At 33.2% G+C, this 21892-nt stretch overlaps 1 protein-coding gene across 3 annotated transcripts in view; it reads right to left on the reverse strand.

Annotated features, from left to right (window-relative positions):
- Positions 1 to 21892, reverse strand: part of LOC135201900 (gamma-tubulin complex component 6-like) — a 172567-nt gene that overhangs the window by 39205 nt on the left and 111470 nt on the right. For all 3 annotated transcript variants that reach the window (XM_064231212.1, XM_064231200.1, XM_064231206.1), the window contains 6 exons: positions 4985 to 5126; positions 4552 to 4708; positions 4149 to 4316; positions 2661 to 2776; positions 567 to 676; positions 248 to 447 (listed from right to left, as the gene is read on the reverse strand). In XM_064231212.1, coding sequence (XP_064087282.1) covers positions 248 to 447; positions 567 to 676; positions 2661 to 2776; positions 4149 to 4316; positions 4552 to 4708; positions 4985 to 5126 — 893 coding nt within the window. The remainder of the gene's footprint in view (positions 1 to 247; positions 448 to 566; positions 677 to 2660; positions 2777 to 4148; positions 4317 to 4551; positions 4709 to 4984; positions 5127 to 21892) is intronic.

Genomic DNA, 21892 nt, shown 5'->3' on the forward strand with positions numbered 1-21892 from the left:
TACATGTAGTCCACACTCATGGTGAACAGTAAAGCTGACTCATGATGAAAAGTAAAGCTGAGGTGATGGTCTTCTTCATATGAACACATATAAATTCAATGATCTCTGCCCTTAATAACAATGCAATACTCACTCATTATCCAACTCAAAAAATCAATCCAAAGAGTCTGAATGCCATGACATTACAACAATAACCTACAGGTGCTTCAATTTTACCTGGATGGAATAAGTAACAGCTCTAACTTACTTCTATGAAGGAATACAGCATGCTTCTTGAACTCATGGTAAGTCTTTTCTAACCCTGCAAATCCTGGGTGCTCCATTCTCTTTGTTGTACTATTCATTAGCCAAACATGACTTTTTAATTGAGAACGAAACTGAAGCATCAGGGAAAAAACTTCCTGGATAAGCTTCAAAACAACAGCTCCATTTTTATTCAAGAAGCACCTGCAATGGAAGGGAAATTTCAGTTCAATTGCAATGCTGAAGTACCTTCTGCTACTGGAAATAACAAGGGATTCTCAACACAAGATATAATCATCAAGGTCAAACAAAGACGATATTACCTTGAAACAATGGCAGTCACCAAATCACTGTGTAAAACATAAAGTTCGTCCAATGAAGACACTTTCTTCCGCAGATTCTGCTCAAATTTAGTCCAACTGGTTTGATGAACCTAAATTAATCAAGAAAGAAATATGTAAGATAAACAAAAAATCAGAAATTAATCCTTGTACTTTAAGTCATATTTTGAATCCTTCCTGACATGCCATGAGTAGAAATAAAATTATAAATGCTACAGTTGCCATAACTATAATGAAAGACTTTACTTAATTATATTACTACAGTTACTACCATTATCTCTGGTGCTCCTAAATGTACATTACTATTGCACTAATTCACTGTAAATAAATCCAAAATAATTTCTTTAGCAAGCATCACTGATCATGAAAGAAATAACTTCTAATTTAGCAATCTATCAAGTATATGTTGTGGTCTTGACACAGGACTTGCACTAACAGCACTTGACTTTCACTGGTGGCATATCCAAGTAATGACCAGATCTAATATTGTACAACTTTACTAATCAAGAGACCAACAGCAAAGCAAATATTACTATAATGAATTCATTAGCTGTCAAATATTACAGCACTGACCAAACTCGCCTTTGCCAGAGTTTATTATTATATAAAGTTTAATAAGATCATGTGTCGTCTCATTTCTAAATTCCCATAGCATTTTCTATGAAGGATTCTTACTTAAAAAAAGACTAAGGGGAATGGAAAAATATTAAAATGCAGAAATTAAGGTAGCTGTTAAGGCCCAAAAGTACGATAAAAATCACCATTAGGGTAAACCCTTTTTTTTTGTCACTAGTGGAAAGACCAGTTTCTTGCTAATCTTATAACTGACAAGTAATTTTCTTCCTTCTATAGTTGTACTTCAATAGTTTGTTATTTTCATTATTGTTATAATAATATTACATTGTACAATTATGTTATACTGTTGTATTATATTAGTGATAAAACATGCAAATACTATGTAGGCAATTATTCATATACTGAATATGTAGCTTTTAGTCATAATTCATTTTAGTTTGATAGCTCTCAAAGCATGGAGTAAACTAATGCCACTTTTGTTATTCAGTTTGAAAAGAAGAAGAAGAGACCTGGCATTAGGCAGAATATATATGAATTTATCACCAATATATGTTTCAGAGCGCCAACTTTTTATGAATGGAATCTTCATTGATCTTCCATTCCCAGATTTTACCACATTTTCTTTGTTTACTCACATCACTTCTGGTGCTTGACAAATCTGTTTCCTCCTCTGATTCATGGTCATCTCTGATAAAACCTAGCCAAAACAATTATCTATGGTAGATTCCTAGCAATATCAGAACTATCTGAGAGTTCAGGTCTAAAACTATCATGGTCATTTCCAAATGAAAGCCTCTGTACTACTTCATCATCAAAAGAAATCACCCTCTCTTCATGGCATATTCACAGTTAATGAAGGTCTATCCCTTGTCCTGATATTATCCTGTATAAGTTGGTAGCCAAATGTTGCCATTTGTCGTTAGAACACAGACTAAAGTTCCTTTCAATAACAAGGGAAACATGTTACCTATTATGAGCTGCCTAACTAGATCCAAAAGAGTTTTGAAAGAGGAGATCAGTCACATGTCATGGATACGACCCTTTAATGAGTGAGATCAATCCTGCTCCGTGTAAGGGCTAATTTTACCCCACAAGTGAATAGTGAGATTTAATTATAACTTACTGCTCTGAAGAATACTAATGAGGCAGAAGATAAGCCTATCCACTTCATTTAATTTTAATTTTTTGTATAGAGTAATTAAAAAATAGCGGGAACAAATGGTAAATGAGAAATTGAGTTTTATCTACTCAAAATAACAGAGCATTGGATTCTTGAATTTAGAAGAAGGATGAACTGGAAAAAATAAGGAAAGTAAAAGTAAACACCCTTGAAAATTTACCATTATTATAAGGTATTTTAACCAGTCCACTGAGTCACACAACTCGATTTATAGGGATTGCCTGACAGAACAAGGTAACATTCAAGAAAGTGATGGGGCACCAAACATAAAGAAGGAAAGCACATTTAATATTATAACAATAGATTTTTCAGTTTTTTACCTGGCTTGTAACATAAGCTTGCACAACGAGAAGAAAGTGATGCATCTGGTGAGTATAAAGGCATATTTGATGAAACTGAGCACACTTCACAATGGCACCAGTTGTATCCTCATGGCCTGAAATACAAGTAGTATTACATTTTGTTAGCGCATGCAGTTAACATAATTATGATGAAAGGCTTTTCACCGAGATGGCTTCCTATGGAGCATAGCCTTGAACTGTCTTCATGGAACTTAGCCACAAAATAAAGAAAAATATAAAGTATAAACAAGTTTGATTTAAAAATAAATTTTTATTTTCAATATTTTCTACATTTCCTAGCATTTACACCACAGATTTTCATATGCCTTGGGAATGAAGTGGTACTATTTGATAATAACAATTAATGGCTAAAGGGTGTATATTGTTGTTGGAATGATCGCATCTATTTGTAATATATTTATATGCTGCTAGATGGTACCACTGTGTAGCCTTTTTGGTGAGGTAACTTCGTACTTTGGCGATGTAATAAAAGTTAGTTGGAAAGTTCGATCAAGACAAGAAGAGGTTTCTTTTTTCTCTCTTGATTATGGCTGGGAATTTAACATTTATTCCAAAAGGACTTTGCTCCCACTTGACCTACTGGATAAAGTACAAGAAAAACTTATTCATCAATTCTGAGCTGTGATTATCTGCCCTGTGAATATGATCAATTTAGACAATGGGTTCTACACATCCTTGATGGAAGTAAGCTTATGGTTCACCTTTGATGAAGACTAGTTATTATGCAAGTTTACAGTAATACTCCTAACAACCTTATTGTAGATTACAGGGTTGATAACTTACAATATTTTAATGCCTAATTTACAACCCTACCCCTAGAATATTGTTATCAGCCTCTTTGAAATCTACTTTTGCATTCTAAATTATATACTGTTTCACTCTCCTTGTTCAGCCACTCATCACCTTCATCTATATCCCTCTTTAATCAGTCAAAGCAGTTCAGCCACAACTCCACTAACAAAAATCCAATGAAAATCTTTACCCATTGTTAGTACAGAAACTTTAGGGTACTAGACAAGCTTTCTCCTGAGTTATCTGGCTCCACTAGACCCTGATTCTATTCATCTGTTTTATAGATACCAGTTATGGAACCTTCAACCCACATTACTAAGCTGTTGTGGCTATGGTGGAGTAATAGTTTTGTGATAAAACAAATATAATCTTTAATATCCAAAATAAAATTCTTCATATTCATAACTATTGTCTTAGAGGATATGGCCCATTCCCAACACTTTTGTACCTCACAGTTAGGAAGGCAACACAAACAATGACTGAGTCTGCTACCAAAGAGCCAGTGGAGCTTGAATACATAGGCTCCCAGCTGACATAAGAATATCTCTTCCCTTCTTCTTTGGAATGCCTGAAAGTTTGTGTGGATGCACATAAGGTGCCTTAAAGTAACGGGTTTGTGATAAAACAAATGTAAGATGCACACAAAAAACTTACTTATATATGTAGTGTAACAGAAAATATCAGCTGCAGCCCAAATACTATAATGGAGAGAAGCCAAGAATTTCCATAATCGGGAATACAAGTCCAAAACAGCATCATCCAGAATTAATGTGTGAGGCCATTTCACTCGATATCTAAGCTCCAGGCAATTTAAAATATTTGCTGTGGACAAAAAGACCAAATAATAAAACAATTAGTAGAAAATTCATTTACGTACAATGATCTATAGAATATTACAAACAAAACCCCATAAAATGTCAAAACGTTTAAGAAATTTTTGCACAATAAAAATAACATTAGAAAGACTATTTTAGATCATTACAATCAATAACTTAACATACTATTCAACAAACAAATATGAGTGGAAAACATTCAGAAATGTAGAAAGAAAATATACCTTGACTAGTAAACTTAGGAGGAGTGTCTGTTACAGCAAATGTTAGATTATCAGCAAATGGACTAGTACTCCAACAAGACTCAGAGATGGACTTGCTCAATATACTGTTCATCACCACTGGGGTTAATACAGTTGCTGGAGCTTCTGCTAAATCAATCTGAAATGGTGCAACTATATAAGAGTATTCTTATGATGACTTAAAAATAAACAATAAATTCTAGATCTACAAAATAAGCACAATTACACGGGTGCGTATATAAAATATTTACCAACAAACTAACAAAACCCATTTTCAAGTTTAGCCATTTGCGACATAAGTATTAAGGTAACATAATTACTACTTATACTATCACCCTCAACAGATTTTACATCTTTACCTAACTTCAACAACTGAATAGATTACAGTACATAATCAAACATAGCTAAACCTTACCTTTGTACACAAATTGAGGATCAAGGCTCGGGCAAAATGAGCATCATGAAGAAGAAGAAATGCCCGAAGTGCTGAGAAATGGTCAAGGAGACTTTCTTGTACCAAAACTTCACTTAAAAGGCTACTGTTTACAAGCCGAGTTCTAAAAGGAAGAGTAAAAACAAATTCCATCAAATACTGGGAAAACAAGATCACCCAACAAAACTCTTCATTTCCTGACACAAATACATGAATGTCATAAATACGTACTACAAACGTACACATACTGTACCTCATAAAATATTAAAGAGATATTCCTACAGAAAATGTTAATTCCTACAGAAAATGTTAAAACATAATAAAGTTTGTCCCTTATTCAACATGAAACAGAAATCCCGCTGCACCTGCTTTGTCTTACCTACTGACACCGTCTTTACTCCTTCAACCTTACAGGTTACCATAAGTTAATCTGTTATATTCTGGAAATTTTTGTTGACAAAATTTTTTCATACTTTCTAGTAACCCTTGTACAACTATCACAGTATTAGTGCTTAACCCTTAAACGCCGAAGCAGTAAAATAAAAATTGTCTCCCGTGTGCCGGAGGTGTTTCGGAGTGAGCGCGGAAGCGGAAAAAATATATTTTTTTTTAAATCACAGCCCGCTTAGCTTTCAAGATTAAGAGTTCATTTTTGGCTCCTTTTTTTGTCATTGGCTGAGGTTTAGTATGAAGCATCAGAAATGAAAAAATTATCATTATCATATATAAATAATGCGATATATGATAGCGCAAAAACAAAATTTCATATATAATTGTATTCAAATCGCGCTGTGCGCAAAATGGTTAAAGGTAACAAGTTACCTTTTTTTCGTTGTAATGTACACTAAATTGCAATCATTTTGGTATATAACACATTGTAAAACGATAAAAGCAACACAGAGAAAATATTATCACAAAATAGTGCATGAATTCGTAACGCGTGGATGTAAAAAAATATTTTTTTCAAAAATTCACCATAAATCTAAATATTGTCCTAGAGACTTCCAATTTCTTTCAAAATGAAGACAAATGATTGAATATTACTATACTGCAAGAGTATTAGCTTACAATTGCAGTTTTCGACCATATCTGACGAGTTAAAGTTGACCGAATGTCGAATTTTTGTATATATTTTTTTTATATGCAATTATTTCGGAAATTAGAAAAGCTACAACCTTCAAATATTTTTTGTTTTATTTTACATAAAATTGCGCACATTTTAATATATAAAACTCTATGAAATGCCTAATATGAAACGGAGCAAATATTCCGAGAATGGGACATACGCATTTCGGAGATTTGTGGCGGAGAATCCGCGCGCGGAGAGAAGGAATTTTTTTTTTTTAAATTCACCATAAATCTAAATATTGTGCTAGAGACTTCGAATTTGTTTCAAGATGAAGATATATGACTGAATATTACTAGACTGTAAGAGATTTAGCTTACAATTGCGTTTTTCGACCATTTCGGTAGAGTCAAAGTTGACCAAACGTGGTTTTTTTTCTATTTATCGTGATTTATATGCAAATATTTCAAAAATGAGAAAAGCTACAACCTTCAATTATTTTGTATTCTACATGAAATTGCGCACATTTTCATATATAAAACTTTATGTAACAGCTAATTTAAAATGGTGCAAACATTACCACAATCGCACGTATGATTTTTTCGGAAGAGTTACCGCGCGAACGTAAAGAAAATGTTATTTTTTTCATAAATTCACCATAAATCGAAATATTGTGCTAGAGACTTCCAATTTGTTGCAAAATGAAGGTAAATGATTGAATATTACTAGAATATAAACGTTTTAGCTTACAATTGCGTTTTTCGACCATTTCGGTAGAGTCAAAGTTGACCGAAGGTTGAAAATGTCACTTATCATTTTTTATATGAAAATATTTCAAAATTGATAAAAGCTACAACCATGGGTTGTTTTTAGTTGTATTGTGCATGAAATTGCGCACATTTCCATATATAAAACTTTATGTAACGGCTAATTTTAAAATGGTGCAAACATTACCACAATCTCATGTATAATTTTTTTCGGAAGAGTTACCGAGCGGACATAAGGAAAAAGTTTATTCATAAATTCACCATAAATCAAAATATTTTGCTAGAGACTTCCAATTAGTTGCAAAATGAAGGTAAACGATTGAATATTACTAAAATATAAGCGTTTTAGCTTACAATTGCATTTTTCGAACATTTCGGTAGAGTCAAAGTTGACCGAAGGTTGAAATTTTGGCACTTATCGTTATTTATATAAAAATATCTCAAAACTGATAAAAGCTACAATCATGACTATTTTTTTATTGTATTCTACATAAAAATGCGCACATTTTCATATATAATACTCCATGTAACGGCTAATTTAAAATGGTACAAAAATTATGTCAAAGTGACGAAATAATTTCCAAGATGTGTCACAGATACTTTTTAGTGCGGCAAGAAAGAAATTCGTGCTTGCGTGCCTGCGTAACGATTGTAAACAAAACAACACCTTGATCCGTGAACTCCCAGCATCCCCCAAGGCGCGTGATTCAAGAGTTTTCGGCTGGTAGGCCTAAAAGTATTTTTCCGCGAATTTTTAAAAAAAACTTTTGTATGTCAACGTAAAATACGTCCAGTCGGCACCCGAGAGACAAAAAATGTCGACGTAAAATACGTCCAGTCGGCATTTAAGGGTTAATTATTTTGCGTTTCTCATTTGTTAATGATCCAATGCTACCTTGGGTTCAGCATTTGTAGTAGAATGTGAGTGTAGTGTCCTGACCTAGTTATAGTAATGTTTAAACCATTGAGATTCTGATGACAACAACAGTCTTCATTCATCACACAGCTGGACCATGGAACAGTCTCCCTGAGGATATCGTGTAATTGAAACTTCAAAAGTTCAAGCAAATCATACAATTTTATTTAATTATTCATTAATTTTTTTCTTTTTAATAAATGAGACCTTTATGTATTTCCCTTGTTCCACAAGAATGGGATTCACCTTCTGAATAATGATAACATTAATAATCTATCATCGAAAGGTATTTTTCAATTGATGCGTCATAAATTGTGAATAGGCTTCATAGCAATAAAATTATTATTGTGCTGGCGACCAGTAAGCGGAGGTTACTTTCCATAAATGCCCATGTGAGACTGCTCATGCGCCAGTCCGTGTGGGTGAGTGTCCTTGCTTTGATTGCTTTGCATATTGCTTTAACATGCTGTATTCACATTAATATTTGCTGTTAGGCAATCATTTTTTTACTGAAATACAATTCAGTCAAAGTTATTATACCGAAAATGCAAGTGCCAGAAAGTGCTGTCCTTTAAGAGAAAGGGCCACAAAGTTGAGTGATATTGCATCAAACCAGCCATGTGGCAGCATAACAATGGCAAATATGCTTACTTGATAATTGGAGCTCTTTAATTAAGAGTAATTTAGGCCTAAAATCAGATGCAGTGTGCACCAAACAAAGTCCCTCTGTGCACACAAAAATTGTTTCTGAGTACATCACATCACAAGGAGGTACTAGAGCACCATGCCAGGTAAAGATTCCTATGGGCGTGGATGGGGGTACAAGTGCAGTTGAGTGCCACTTCTTCTTCATACCTCATATCTGCAAGGTCTTCAAAATTACATCAGAATTGAGGAGACACATTGCAACAAAGAAACCACATGAGAATTCTGAGATATGGCAAGACTCATTCGCTCTACAGTAATAAAGTGCACTTATCAAACGTAAACAAATAACATGTCCATCCAAACAAGCAGTTAGGATAATTGTAACGGACAGATAGTCATACACATTATAAAAAAAGGCAAAGGAAACTTGACAACTGATAAAATCTTTGTAACGTCTGGAGTATGTGTGATAATATTTAATGAAAAACTGAATAGGCAGTGTTTTACCAGCAAGTTCTAATTTTGCTCTTCTAATGCAAGAGATACTGTATAATGAAAATTATTGCTCAGTATTTTTGCTCAGTCAGTGAAGGGAATTCTGGACACCAACCCCCTTAATTAGACTTCGCTGTTCAGCTATGGTGTGGGCATCAATATGCTCAATGTACTTGTTTGAAAACTTCTGCTAGACTAGCCTTTATACCTTTATGCAATCTTCTGGTTTTGACCTATATATTCTCTAATGCAATCTGCTGATTTTGACCCATATTTTTTAAGTAATGTGCCAAGACTAAATGCACTCCTTAAAGCTGATGTGCAAGACATGGAGACAAAAAACCAGCTGGCATGTGTTAATCTTAACAATTTTCTTTACTTTCTTCCAATTTGTAGAAGCAGACACAAATCATACATCATATGCCTTCTTGGATTCCTTGTTCGAAGGATTCTAAGAACCATCTTCTCCAGTTACTTCAATCCGCCTTTCCCTCTTGTGCCTCCAAGGCTACTGCCTCAAGCCATACCTACTTTCCTGGCTGGCATAACATTAGTTTCCCCAACTCACTTGGTGTGAAGCTACACCTGCCACTTCTAACTGCCTTACAACCTACTCTTGTGCCCTCATCATCTCCCATTCATGGCTTACCTATGGCTGTCTCTTACTCTAGTGTAAGTGCAGCCTCTTCCCATGGGCAGCAGTTACATTATAGGATTAGCTCTCCCACTTCAGCTCCACCAGAAAGTGACAATGCTGATTCAGTTGCAACTGTGGTCATGGTCACTGATCAACTTTTCATTTGGTAAAATATGTTTGTCATAGTATTCTGGTGACCACAGTTCCTACAGGGCCTTCAAGTGAGGCCATCTAATCTTCCTTGGTCAGATCCATCCACAACATCTCCTGAGGCCCTTTCCTACTGTCTAGAGCAGTCCCTGAGGATGTTGGAAGACATACCTCTGTTTGGACTGACTAATGGTCTTCACTGCCAATGCTTCCCTTGTTCAGACCATTTTAGTGGAGATAGATTATACTTCTCATAATCATATTCAGAAGTCATGATTTGTATTTGTTTTGTGACTGTACTTCTTGAAATCACAGCTATGCATTCCCTAAAAAAATACTTCTACTTGGCCACTATATCAAAACTGGCCTGTTAAAAGAAATAATATATACTATATGAATATAAATATCTATATAATATATAATATATATATCTAATATTTAATAATATATATATATATATATAGATATATATATTATATATTATAATATATATATATATATTATTATAGATATAATATATTAATCACGTATATATATAAAAAAAAAAATAAAGCAGTATATTACAGTAAATTAATAAACTATTAAAATCAAACCAAATTTATATTTATCAAAAACTTGCAAAAATTTGCCTACAGTAAGTCAGCATTTAAGGATGTAAACAAACTATAGCACAGCCCTGGTGGTTTATATCGGGACTATGGTAGTAAACAAACCATATCGTCGCTTTAAGCCGAGAAACGTTTACATTCTATATTAATTTATGGTAAATCTTTTACGGCGTCGACTGCAATACTGTATACAAAATCGCTTGAAAATTATCTTTCAGTAAATGTAATGTTATGATACTAACGATTTTGTTTCATAAATGTCCTTATAAAAAGGTGCGTCTTTTACAGCAAATTGTCCAATATCAGGGCTGGTTTCAAGCTTATTGGACTTTGACAATTATTATGGTACTGCATGGTACATATATACATACTTATAAGTAAAAGAATCTTCTTAATTTCTTTAATTACTATACCATTACGTACCAGCATCTCTTGAGTTTAATATCAAGCTAACCTCTTTTTTACGAGGACGCTTATAAACCAAGCATACAGATTGCGTTCGTTACCGCGCACGCATTACATATGTAAACTGTGTCACTACCAGATCTCATACGGAAACATTGACGACTTTTTACAGTAGACATAAAAGAATCGTCTTAATTTCTATAATTATTCTATACCATAGCGGCTTCTTTGATTTAAGCTAAGGCTAACCTCCTCTTTACCAGCAAGCTTAACAAAGCTTAAGATTGCGTTCGCTACCGAATGGCACACGTTACGTATGTGACAGTGGTTTCACTACCAAATCTCACACATAAACAATGACGTATTTTTACAGTAGACATTAAAGAATCTACTTAATTTCTATAATTAATGTATACCGTAGCGGCTTTTGAGTTAAGCTAAGGCTAACCTCTTCTTTACCGGCACGCTTAAAAAGCTTAGATTGCGTTGCTACCGAACCGAACATGTTATGTATGTAACTGGTTTCACTACCAAATCTTACACGTAAACATTGACGTATTACAGTACGACATAAAAGATTCTTCTTAATTTCTTAATTACTACGCACTTAATATGGCATAGTGGCTTCTCTGATTTAAGCTATGGCTAACCTCTTCTTTACCAGCAAGCTTAACAAAGCTTAAAGATTGCATTCGCTACCAAACCGCACATGTAACCTATGTACGTAACATTGCTTTCACTCCAAACCTAACGCTTAAATACGTATTGCATTTGCTACTGACACGCGCGCCTCAAGTGTGAGCATGGTTTTAGAATATGTCTATGCTTGAAAAAAAAATCAAGCAAGGGTGCTTGATTAAATCTTTTTTTCGCTCATCACTTTCATGCAGAGGAGAGGATAGACGAAACTTAAGGTTTATTTTAGAGTTGGAAATGATGGAAACATTTTGAAGAAGGAAAACGCGAGATGCCATGTAAACACTTTTCCATTATTTCAGAGATTAACAGTAGCAAAAGTTTTGAACATAGATAGCCAGTAGTAATGTTGGGACCCATGATGAATCAAAAGGTAACTGCGTATAGAGTTGATACCACCGAAAAAGCAAACGAAATGCGCGCAAGGTGTACAAGACACGACACATGTTTGAATGTTTGTAAACAATAGTTGCGGACTTTAAACAATGCTGGGTGGCGTCACCAGCGTTACCAACCGTTTTGCTAAATTATGTTAGTCGGTCCAAGCAAGAATTTATGCCAAATATGGTGCAATTTTGTGCCAGAATTATGCTGTTAATCTATCATTATCTCATTTCTCTAATACATTTGAGCTAAAACAACGATGTAATGGAAATTTAAAACATTTCTATATTAGGTGAAATGATACAAAGTGACGAACAGACAATATTATAACTAATAATTTGATGATCTTTACATGTTAGGAAACTCGAAATAAAACACCATTTTTCTTTAACCCTTAAACGCCGACTGGATGTATTTTACGTCGACATTTTTTGTCTCTCGGGTGCCGACTGGACGTATTTTACGTCGACATACAAAAGTTTTTTTAAAAATTCGCGGAAAAATACTTTTAGGCCTACCAGCCGAAAACTCTTGAATCACGTGCCTTGGGGGATGCTGGGAGTTTCACAAGGATCAAGGTGTTGTTTTGTTTACAATCGTTACGCAGGCGCGCAAGCGCGAATTTCTTTCTTGCCGCACTAAAAAGTATCTGTGACACATCTCGGAAATTATTTCGTCACTTTGACATAATTTTTTTACCATTTTAAATTAGCCGTTACATGGAGTATTATGTATGAAAATGTGCGCATTTTTATGTAGAATACAACAAAAAAATACTCATGATTGTAGCTTTTATCAGTTTTGAGATATTTTCATATAAATAACGATAAGTGCCAAAATTTCAACCTTCGGTCAACTTTTGACTCTACCGAAATGGTCGAAAAACGCAATTGTAAGCTAAAACGCTTATATTCTAGTAATATTCAAGCATTTACCTTAATTTTGCAACAAATTGGAAGTCTCTAGCACAATATTTCGATTTATGGTGAATTTATGAAAAAACTTTTTCCTTACGTCCGCGCGGTAACTCTTCCGAAAAAAATCATACATGCGATTGTGGTAATGTTTGCACCATTTTAAATTAGCCGTTACAGAAAGTTTTATATATGAAAATGTGCAAAATTTCATGCACAATACAACTAAAAACAACCCATGGTTGTAGCTTTTATCAATTTTGAAATATTTTCATATAAAAAATGATAAGTGACAAATTTTCAACCTTTGGCCAACTTTGACTCTACCGAAATGGTCAAAAAACGCAATTGTAAGCTAAGACGCTTATATTCTAGTAATATTCAAGCATTTACCTTCATTTTGCAACAAACTGGAACTCTCTAGCACAATATTTCGATTTATGGTGAATTTATGAAAAAAATAACATTTTCTTTACGTCCGCGCGGTAACTCTTCCGAAAAAATCATACGTGCGATTGTGGTAATGTTTGCACCATTTTAAATTAGCCGTCACATAAAGTTTTATATATGAAAATGTGCGCAATTTCATGTATAATACAACAATAAATAGTTGAAGGTTGTAGCTTTTCTCATTTTTGAAATATTTGCATATAAATCACGATAAATAGAAAAAAACCCACGTTCGGTCAACTTTGACTCTACCGAAATGGTCAAAAAACGCAATTGTAAGATAAAACTCTTACAGTCTAGTAATATTCAGTCATTTATCTTCATCTTGAAACAAATTTGAAGTCTCTAGCACAATATTTAAATTTATGGTGAATTTTTAAAAAAAACTTTCCTTCCCTCCGAGCGCGGATTCCCCGCCACAAATCTCCGAAATGCGTACATACCATTCTCGGAATATTTGCTCCATTTCATATTAGGCATTTCATAGAGTTTTATATATGAAAATGTGCGTAATTTCATGTAGAATAAAACGAAAAATATTTGAAAGTTGTAGCTTTTCTTATTTCCGAAATAATTGCATATAAAAAAATATATATATAAAAAAATTCGACATTCGGTCAACTTTAACTCGTCAGATATGGTCAAAAACTGCATTTGTAAGCTAATATTCTTACAGTATAGTAATATTCAATCATTTGTCTTCATTTTGAAAGAAATTGGAAGTCTCTAGGACAATATGTAGATTTATGGTGAATTTTTGAAAAAATTATTTGTTTACGTCCGCGCGTTACGAATTCATGCATTATTTTGTGATAATATTTTCTCTGTGTTGCTTTTATCGTTTTACAATGTGTTATATACCAAAATGATCACAATTTAGTGTACATTACAACGAAAAAAATGTAACTTGTTACCTTTAACCGTTTTGCGCACAGCGCGATTTGAATACAATTATATATGAAATTTCGTTTTTGCGCTATCATATATCGCATTATTTATATATGATAATGATAAGTTTTTTTATTTCTGATAGTTGCATACTAAACTTCAGGCAATGACAAAAAAAGGAGCAAAAAATGAACTCTTAATCTTGAAAACTAAGCGCGCTGTGATTTTTTGAATAAAATATTTTTTCCGCTTCCGCGCTCACTCTGAAACGTCTCCGGCACACGGGAGACATTTTTTTTTTTACCACTTCGGTGTTTAAGGGTTAATAGATCACATATGCAATCACTAGTACACTATTTGATAAGCAATCACTACTATACTATTTGACAAATGTGTGAAGATCACACATACAAATGTGAAGAAAAACAAATTTTACTTATTACTGTATCATTATCATGCCACTGAGAACCATTTTTCTTTAACAGGTCACATACACAATTAATAAATACTTGAAAATATGTGAAAATTACTTCAAATATAACATTTTGATATTTACTGAAAAATTAAAACTAAAAAAAAAGGTAAACAAACAAACCAGTCTCTGCTCAAGAAGAAAAACATACATACTTATTACTTGATCAATATCATGCCACTGAAACACCATTTTTCTTTAAAGATCACATACACAATGAATAAATACTTAAAAATTGTGTGAAAATCACTGCAGACATAATTAAAATTTTGATAACTACTGAAAAAAAAAAAAACTTAAAAAAGGAATAAGGTAATTCTTTACTCATGAAGAAAAAACATTATTAACACTTTACTGATCGTTTGTCATGCCACTGTGGGTATTTATTTATATTAACAAAATTTAACATTCCTTAGTTGGGTTCAAACTTAGCAAGTGCTGCTTTTGATTCAATTTCACTATGAAGATACATTCACTATAGCTGTGTAAGAAATTGAGGAATTTTCTGCATTTTATTTAAAATTTTAGTGAAAATACATTCTAAAATTGTACTAGAACCCTAAGTGTGAAAGAAATTATGCTATGCTCCAATTCTTGGGTCAAATTATGCTAAAAAAACATAAAATTATGCTACATTTGGTAGCACTGGATGACGCCAACTAGCGACGGCTGGCGGAAACAGTTTTGTTTACAAACATCATATGGTCGGGGGTCGGAAACTGGTTTTTTGGTTGAAAACAGATACAAAGTTTATTGGAAATTTAGTGGCGAAATCCGATTATGTAGAGTTCTAATACGGTCGTGAACCGGGTCTCTACTGTATATATATAATATATATATATATATACTATATATATATATTATATATATATATAGATATATTATATATATATATATATATTATATATATATATATATCTATATATATATATATATATATATATATATATATATATATATGCTTAAAAAATCACAGTAGATGCACGTGACTCCATAAATAAGCGAATTCCACGGGAAAATGGTAGTCAGAAATCCAAGCGCTTTCGTCTTTACTCAGACATTGTCAAGGAGTTAATAAAGTACAATTGGAGAGGAAGGTCTCAGGTACAACACAAGATCAAGAATACCAGATGGTTAATTGTCAAAAGGGTAAAAATTAAAAGAGATAATCCAGGATTATCGGATATCACACGGTCACAAACCTAAACAGATTGACCCTAACCGAAATTACAAAGTTTCTTTACAGTCCAAAACATGTAAAAACTGAATATATTAATTTTGTTGCTTATATTTATCTACAACTTTTTTCATTATGAAAGCATCAAGTTTAAATAAACCAAGACTTAAATTTAGCACATTTCTATTATTTGACTTGATGAAACAAGATTCAATGATATTCCTTTTAACTGTGTCATTACATGGGATTAAGGCTCTTGCTTGACTCCAGTTAATAGGATGGTCTAAATCTCTCATATGTACAAATAATGCATTCGATATTTGCCCAGTTCTTACAGAATATTGATGCTGTTTGAGACGTTGTGAAAGAGATTTACCGGTTTGTCTGTAATAGACTTTATCACACTTGTACTTCATTAACTCCTTGACAATGTCTGAGTAAAGATGAAAGCGCTTGGATTTCTGACTATCATTTTTCTGTGGAATTTGCTTATATATATATATATATATATATATATATATATATATATATATATATATACATATAGTATATAGTTTAGTAGGACATAAACTATAAAAACTTAGGAAACTGTTACCTTTGGAAAAGAGAGAGAAGTGTGAAATACTCTCTTTACGTGAATACTTTGAAAAAGAGTGATGTGTGGAATATGTTTTTATGCCTATTATCTTTATTACAGATGGGTCCCATTCCATGGTTAATTAGAGACGGGATTCTCTGACCTGACTAATACGAGACTTAGTGACATTTTGGGTTTGGGAGTGAAACCTTAGTCAGGAAGGTAGAATGTTATCTTATTGGTTTCTTTATGGGCAGATTTAGCTTTTTATGCCATTATGACTTGTTAATCATTTTGTCCTATTTTATAACCAACTGCTTTGGGAAATAAATAGTACATTTTTGTATTTATGCAGTCTTAATAGCCTAGTGACATGGTTGCAGACAGGGCACCATTGGCAACAGGTATGAGTTTCCAGTTTGTGTAGTTTAGTGAATAAGGAAGGGATAACATATACAGTAGGGCCCCCGTATTCGCGGATTTTTTTCTGGACCATATCTAACCATTATTTGCAGTGAATTCGCCTATTTGCGGGATTTTCCCACGATAAATAATCACTAATTAGTGTATTTTGATGTTATTTTCATGCCTAAATACATTTTTATGATACAAAAATGATTTACTGATTTTAAAATATTAATATTGATCAATACTGTATTAGTAAGTTTAATAAGATTACATGATATCACATAATAACTAATAATTCTCTCTCCCTCCCTTACCGGGATGTATGCTTTTTGTGTGATAAATGATTTACTAATTTTCTAATATTAATATTAATGTAAAGAGCAATTACTTCAAGAAAGAAAATACTACATTGAATTAGTAAGATTTTAGTTTATAAATTTCAAAAATTATGTAAGAATGAAGGAAATCCCAGTCTTCACGCATCTTTCTTTCGAACTCTCTCTCTCTCTCTCTCTCTCTCTCTCTCTCTCTCTCTCTCTCTCTCTCTCTCTCTCTCTCGTCTCTCCGCTCTCTCTCTCTCTACTCCTTCTGCCCTCTCTTCTCTCTCTCTCTCCTCCTACTACTGAAGATTAAAGATTTTTATGGTACACGTATGTATAATATGTTTATTAATATTTTCATATGATAATAATAATAATAATAATAATAATAATAATAATAATAATAATAATAATTGTAATTACAAAAATCATATGTGAAAGTATTTTACAAATGCTACGATAATCTCTCTCTCTCTCTCTCTCTCTCTCTCTTTACAGAGATGTATATTTTTTGGATGATGATTTACTGATTTTCAAAAATCAATATTAATGTAAACAGAAATAATATAAATTCATTAAAGAAAATACTAAAGTGAATTAGCAAGATTTTAGTTTATAAATATAAGATGTAAGAATGAAAGAATATGCATTTTACCCCGCGTCTTTGATTTCCAGGGAGCCAAGCAGAGTTGGCTGGGGTCCAACAACTGCTGCCCTCTCGATGATCACGTATTTTTTCTCTCTCTCTCTCTCTCTCTCTCTCTCTCTCTTCTCTCTCTCTCTCTCTCTCTCTTTTACTGAGATGAGAATTTCTATGGTACATGTGTATGTTTATTAACCCTTAAACGCCGGAGCGGTAAATAAAAAAATGACTCCCGTATGCCGGAGGGGTTTGAGAGTGAGCGCGTAAGCGGAAAAAATATTTTTTTCAAAAAATCACAGCGCGCTTAGTTTTCAAGATTAAGAGTTCATTTTTGGCTCCTTTTTTTCTCATTGCTTGAAGTTTAGTATGCAACCATCAGAAATGAAAAAAATTATCATTATCATATATAAATAATGCGATATATGATAGCGCAAAAACGAAATTTCATATATAATTGTATTCAAATCGCGCTGTGCGCAAAACGGTTGAAGGTAACAAGTTACTTTTTTTTTCGTTGTAATGTGCACTAAATTGCGATCATTTTGATATATAACACATTGTAAAACGATAAAAGCAACACAGAGAAAATATTATCACAAAATAATGCATGAATTCGTAACGCGCTTACGTAAACACATATTTTTTTCAAAAAATTCACCATAAATCTAAATATTGTCCTAGAGACTTCCAATATGTTTCAGAATGAAGACAAATGATTGAATATTACTATACTGTAAGAATATTAGCTTACAAATGCAGTTTTCGATCATATCTGACGAGCTAAAGTTGACCGAATGTCGAATTTTTTATATATATATTTTTTATATGCAATTATTTCGGAAATAAGAAAAGCTACACTTTCAAATATTTTTCGTTTTATTCTACATGAAATTGCGCACATTTTCATATATAAAACTCTATGAAATGCCTAATATGAAATGGAGCAAATATTCCGAGAATGGGACTTACGCATTTCGGAGATTTGTGGCGGAGAATCCGCGCGCGGAGGGAAGGAAAGTTTTTTTTTAAATTCACCATAAATTTAAATATTGTGCTAGAGACTTCGAATTTGTTTCACGATGAAGATAAATGACTGAATATTACTAGACTGTAAGAGTTTTATCTTACAATTGCGTTTTTCGACCATTTCGGTAGAGTCAAATTTGACCGAACGTGGTTTTTTTTCTATTTATCGTGATTTATATGCAAATATTTCGAAAATGAGAATAGCTACAACCTTCAACTATTTATTGTTGTATTATACATGAAATTGCGCACATTTTCATATATAAAACGTTATGTAACGGCTAATTTAAAATGGTGCAAACATTACCACAATCGCACGTATGATTTTTTCGGAAGAGTTACCGCGCGGACGTAAAGAAAATGTTATTTTTTTCATAAATTCACCATAAATCGAAATATTGTGCTAGAGACTTCCAATTTGTTGCAAAATGAAGGTAAATGCTTGAATATTACTAGAATATAGGCGTTTTAGCTTACAATCGCGTTTTTCGACCATTTCGGTAGAGTCAAAATTGACCGAAGGTTGAAAATTTGTCACTTATCATTTTTTATATGAAAATATTTCAAAATTGATAAAAGCTACAACCATGGGTTGTTTTTAGTTGTATTGTGCATGAAATTGCGCACATTTTATCATATATAAAACTTTATGTAACGGCTAATTTAAAATGGTGCAAACATTACCACAATCGCATGTATGATTATTTTCGGAAGAGTTACCGCGCGGACGTAAGGAAAAAGTTTTTTCATAAATTCACCATAAATCGAAATATTGTGCTAGAGACTTCCAATTAGTTGCAAAATTAAGTTAAATGATTGAATATTACTAAAATATAAGAGTTTTAGCTTACAATTGCGTTTTTCGACCATTTCGGTAGAGTCAAAGTTGACCGAAGGTTGAAATTTTGGCACTTATCGTTATTTACATGAAAATATCTTAAAACTGATAAAAGCTACAATCATGAGTATTTTTTTGTTGTATTCTACATAAAAATGCGCACATTTTCATATATAATACTCTATGTAACGGCTAATTTAAAATGGTAAAAAAATTATGTCAAAGTGACGAAATAATTTCCGAGATGTGTCACAGATACTTTTTAGTGCGGCAAGAAAGAAATTCGCGCTTGCGCGCCTGCGTAACGATTGTAAACAAAACAACACCTTGATCCGTGAACTCCCAGCATCCCCCAAGGCGCGTGATTCAAGAGTTTTCGGCTGGTAGGCCTAAAGTATTTTTCCGCGAATTTTTAAAAAAACTTTTGTATGTCGACGTAAAATACGTCCAGTCGGCACCCGAGAGACAAAAAATGTCGACGTAAAATACGTCCAGTCGGCGTTTAAGGGTTAATATTTTCACATAATGATAATAATAGTAATATAATTAATTTCAAAATTCATGTTATAATATTTTACAGAAGTACAATAATCTATCCATTTCAGTCTTTTAAATAAGGATACCCCCCCCCCTCTCTCTCTCTCTCTCTCTCTCTCTCTCTCTCTCTCTCTCTCTCTCTCTCTCTCTCTCTCTCTCTCTTTTGCCACACGAGATAGTGTGTCTTAGTAGTAACTCTCGCCCTCTGTTTGGGCTGGAAATGTATGTATAAGTGTATCTTTAGGGACATTACTACATTTTATGGTAAAATAATAATATACAGCACTAGTTTACAAATAATATTTAGTTTCGTGAGATTAAACAGTAACAATACCATCCTCTCTCTCTCTCTCTCTCTCTCTCTCTCTCTCTCTCTCTCTCTCTCTCTCTCTCCACAAAATACTTGTCATACATTTGGTGTTTCTATTTCTTCCTTTTATCTCTCTCGCTCTCAGCAAAAGAATTGATAGACAGACAAACATAATTGCACAGTCCTCTCTTTCTCTCTTCTCTGGAGAAATATATGTATTTATGGGAGGGGAAAAAAGTTGCCTACAGACGTTCATTTCAATCTATTGAAACCGTATGGAGTTATTCTCTCTCTCTCTCTCTCTCTCTCTCTCTCTCTCTCTCTCTCTCTCTCTCTCTCTCTCTCTCTCTGTGCTATTGGCTGTTTATATATTTCTAATGGTAAAATGTTTAAGATGACTTTAAAATGATATTAATAATACCAATTCAATGGTATATTTGATGTAGGATAATACTTTAAGTAGACATTTGGTATTTGTGATTTCATATACAATTGCTTCCTTTGTAAAAAGAAAATGGATGTCTCAAATAGTAACAGTATGAAAGAAAACGTGCATGACTGAATACTTATGGGGGACTGAATTATTTTCACATACATAACTAAGTCATGCAGTATGTACATAGTATGTATTTATGTATAACCATAAAATGTAAGATTTACTTTAAAACAGTATCAATAAATTTCAAAGATTTATATGAACCATAATAGGATATTTTATGTATATTTGATGAAGGATGGTCTTTTTAGGGATACTTTGGTGTTTGCATGTTCAGGATAGGAGTTTATGAGCATTTTTAGAGGGGGGTTCCAAACATTCGCGGATTCTAACTATTCGCGGGAAGGTCTGGTACGCATCCCCGCGAATACGAGGGGACCACTGTGTATGTATATATATATGTGTATATATATATATATATATATAGATATATATAATAATATATCTATATATATATATCTATATGACTGGTAAAAGTGTTCTGTAACAACAGAATTCCATCTAATAAAAGGAGCCCATAAAAAACACCAAAATGTAGAGAGAAAAGTACTATATTTCAGAGACTGCTGTCTCTCTCTTCAGGTATATGAATGAGAAAAGTTTACAGAAAAGGTGGTATTTATACCAAGAGATTCGTCCACAAGTAAGCCAATTTAGGTCACCCCCGCTGATAATCTTCCTTTAATCTTCTTAAGCGTTGGTTGAATGAACACTGCGTCGACGATGTCGGATGTCCAATTCCCTTTTGAGATGTTCATTACCTGCTTCTCTTTTATTAAGGCCGATTCCATCATTTGACTCTTGTACCGGCAGTTGCTGCTATAAATTACACGTGACATATTCCAGTTTATTCTATGGTTATGTTCATTTATATGATTGAAAATAGCCGAGTTCTGTTGTCCATACCTAACTGACCGTTTGTGTTGTATTAATCTCTGGGGAAGTGATTTACCTGTAAATCCGATGTAAGATTGGTCACAGTCCTGGCATGGGATCTCATATACCCCAGAGTCTTTGGGCGATGTCTTTTGTTGGACGTTAATCAGGGATTTGGCTAAGGTA

Source organism: Macrobrachium nipponense, chromosome 23, assembly GCF_015104395.2.
Source record: "Macrobrachium nipponense isolate FS-2020 chromosome 23, ASM1510439v2, whole genome shotgun sequence".
Lineage (NCBI taxonomy): Eukaryota > Metazoa > Arthropoda > Malacostraca > Decapoda > Palaemonidae > Macrobrachium > Macrobrachium nipponense.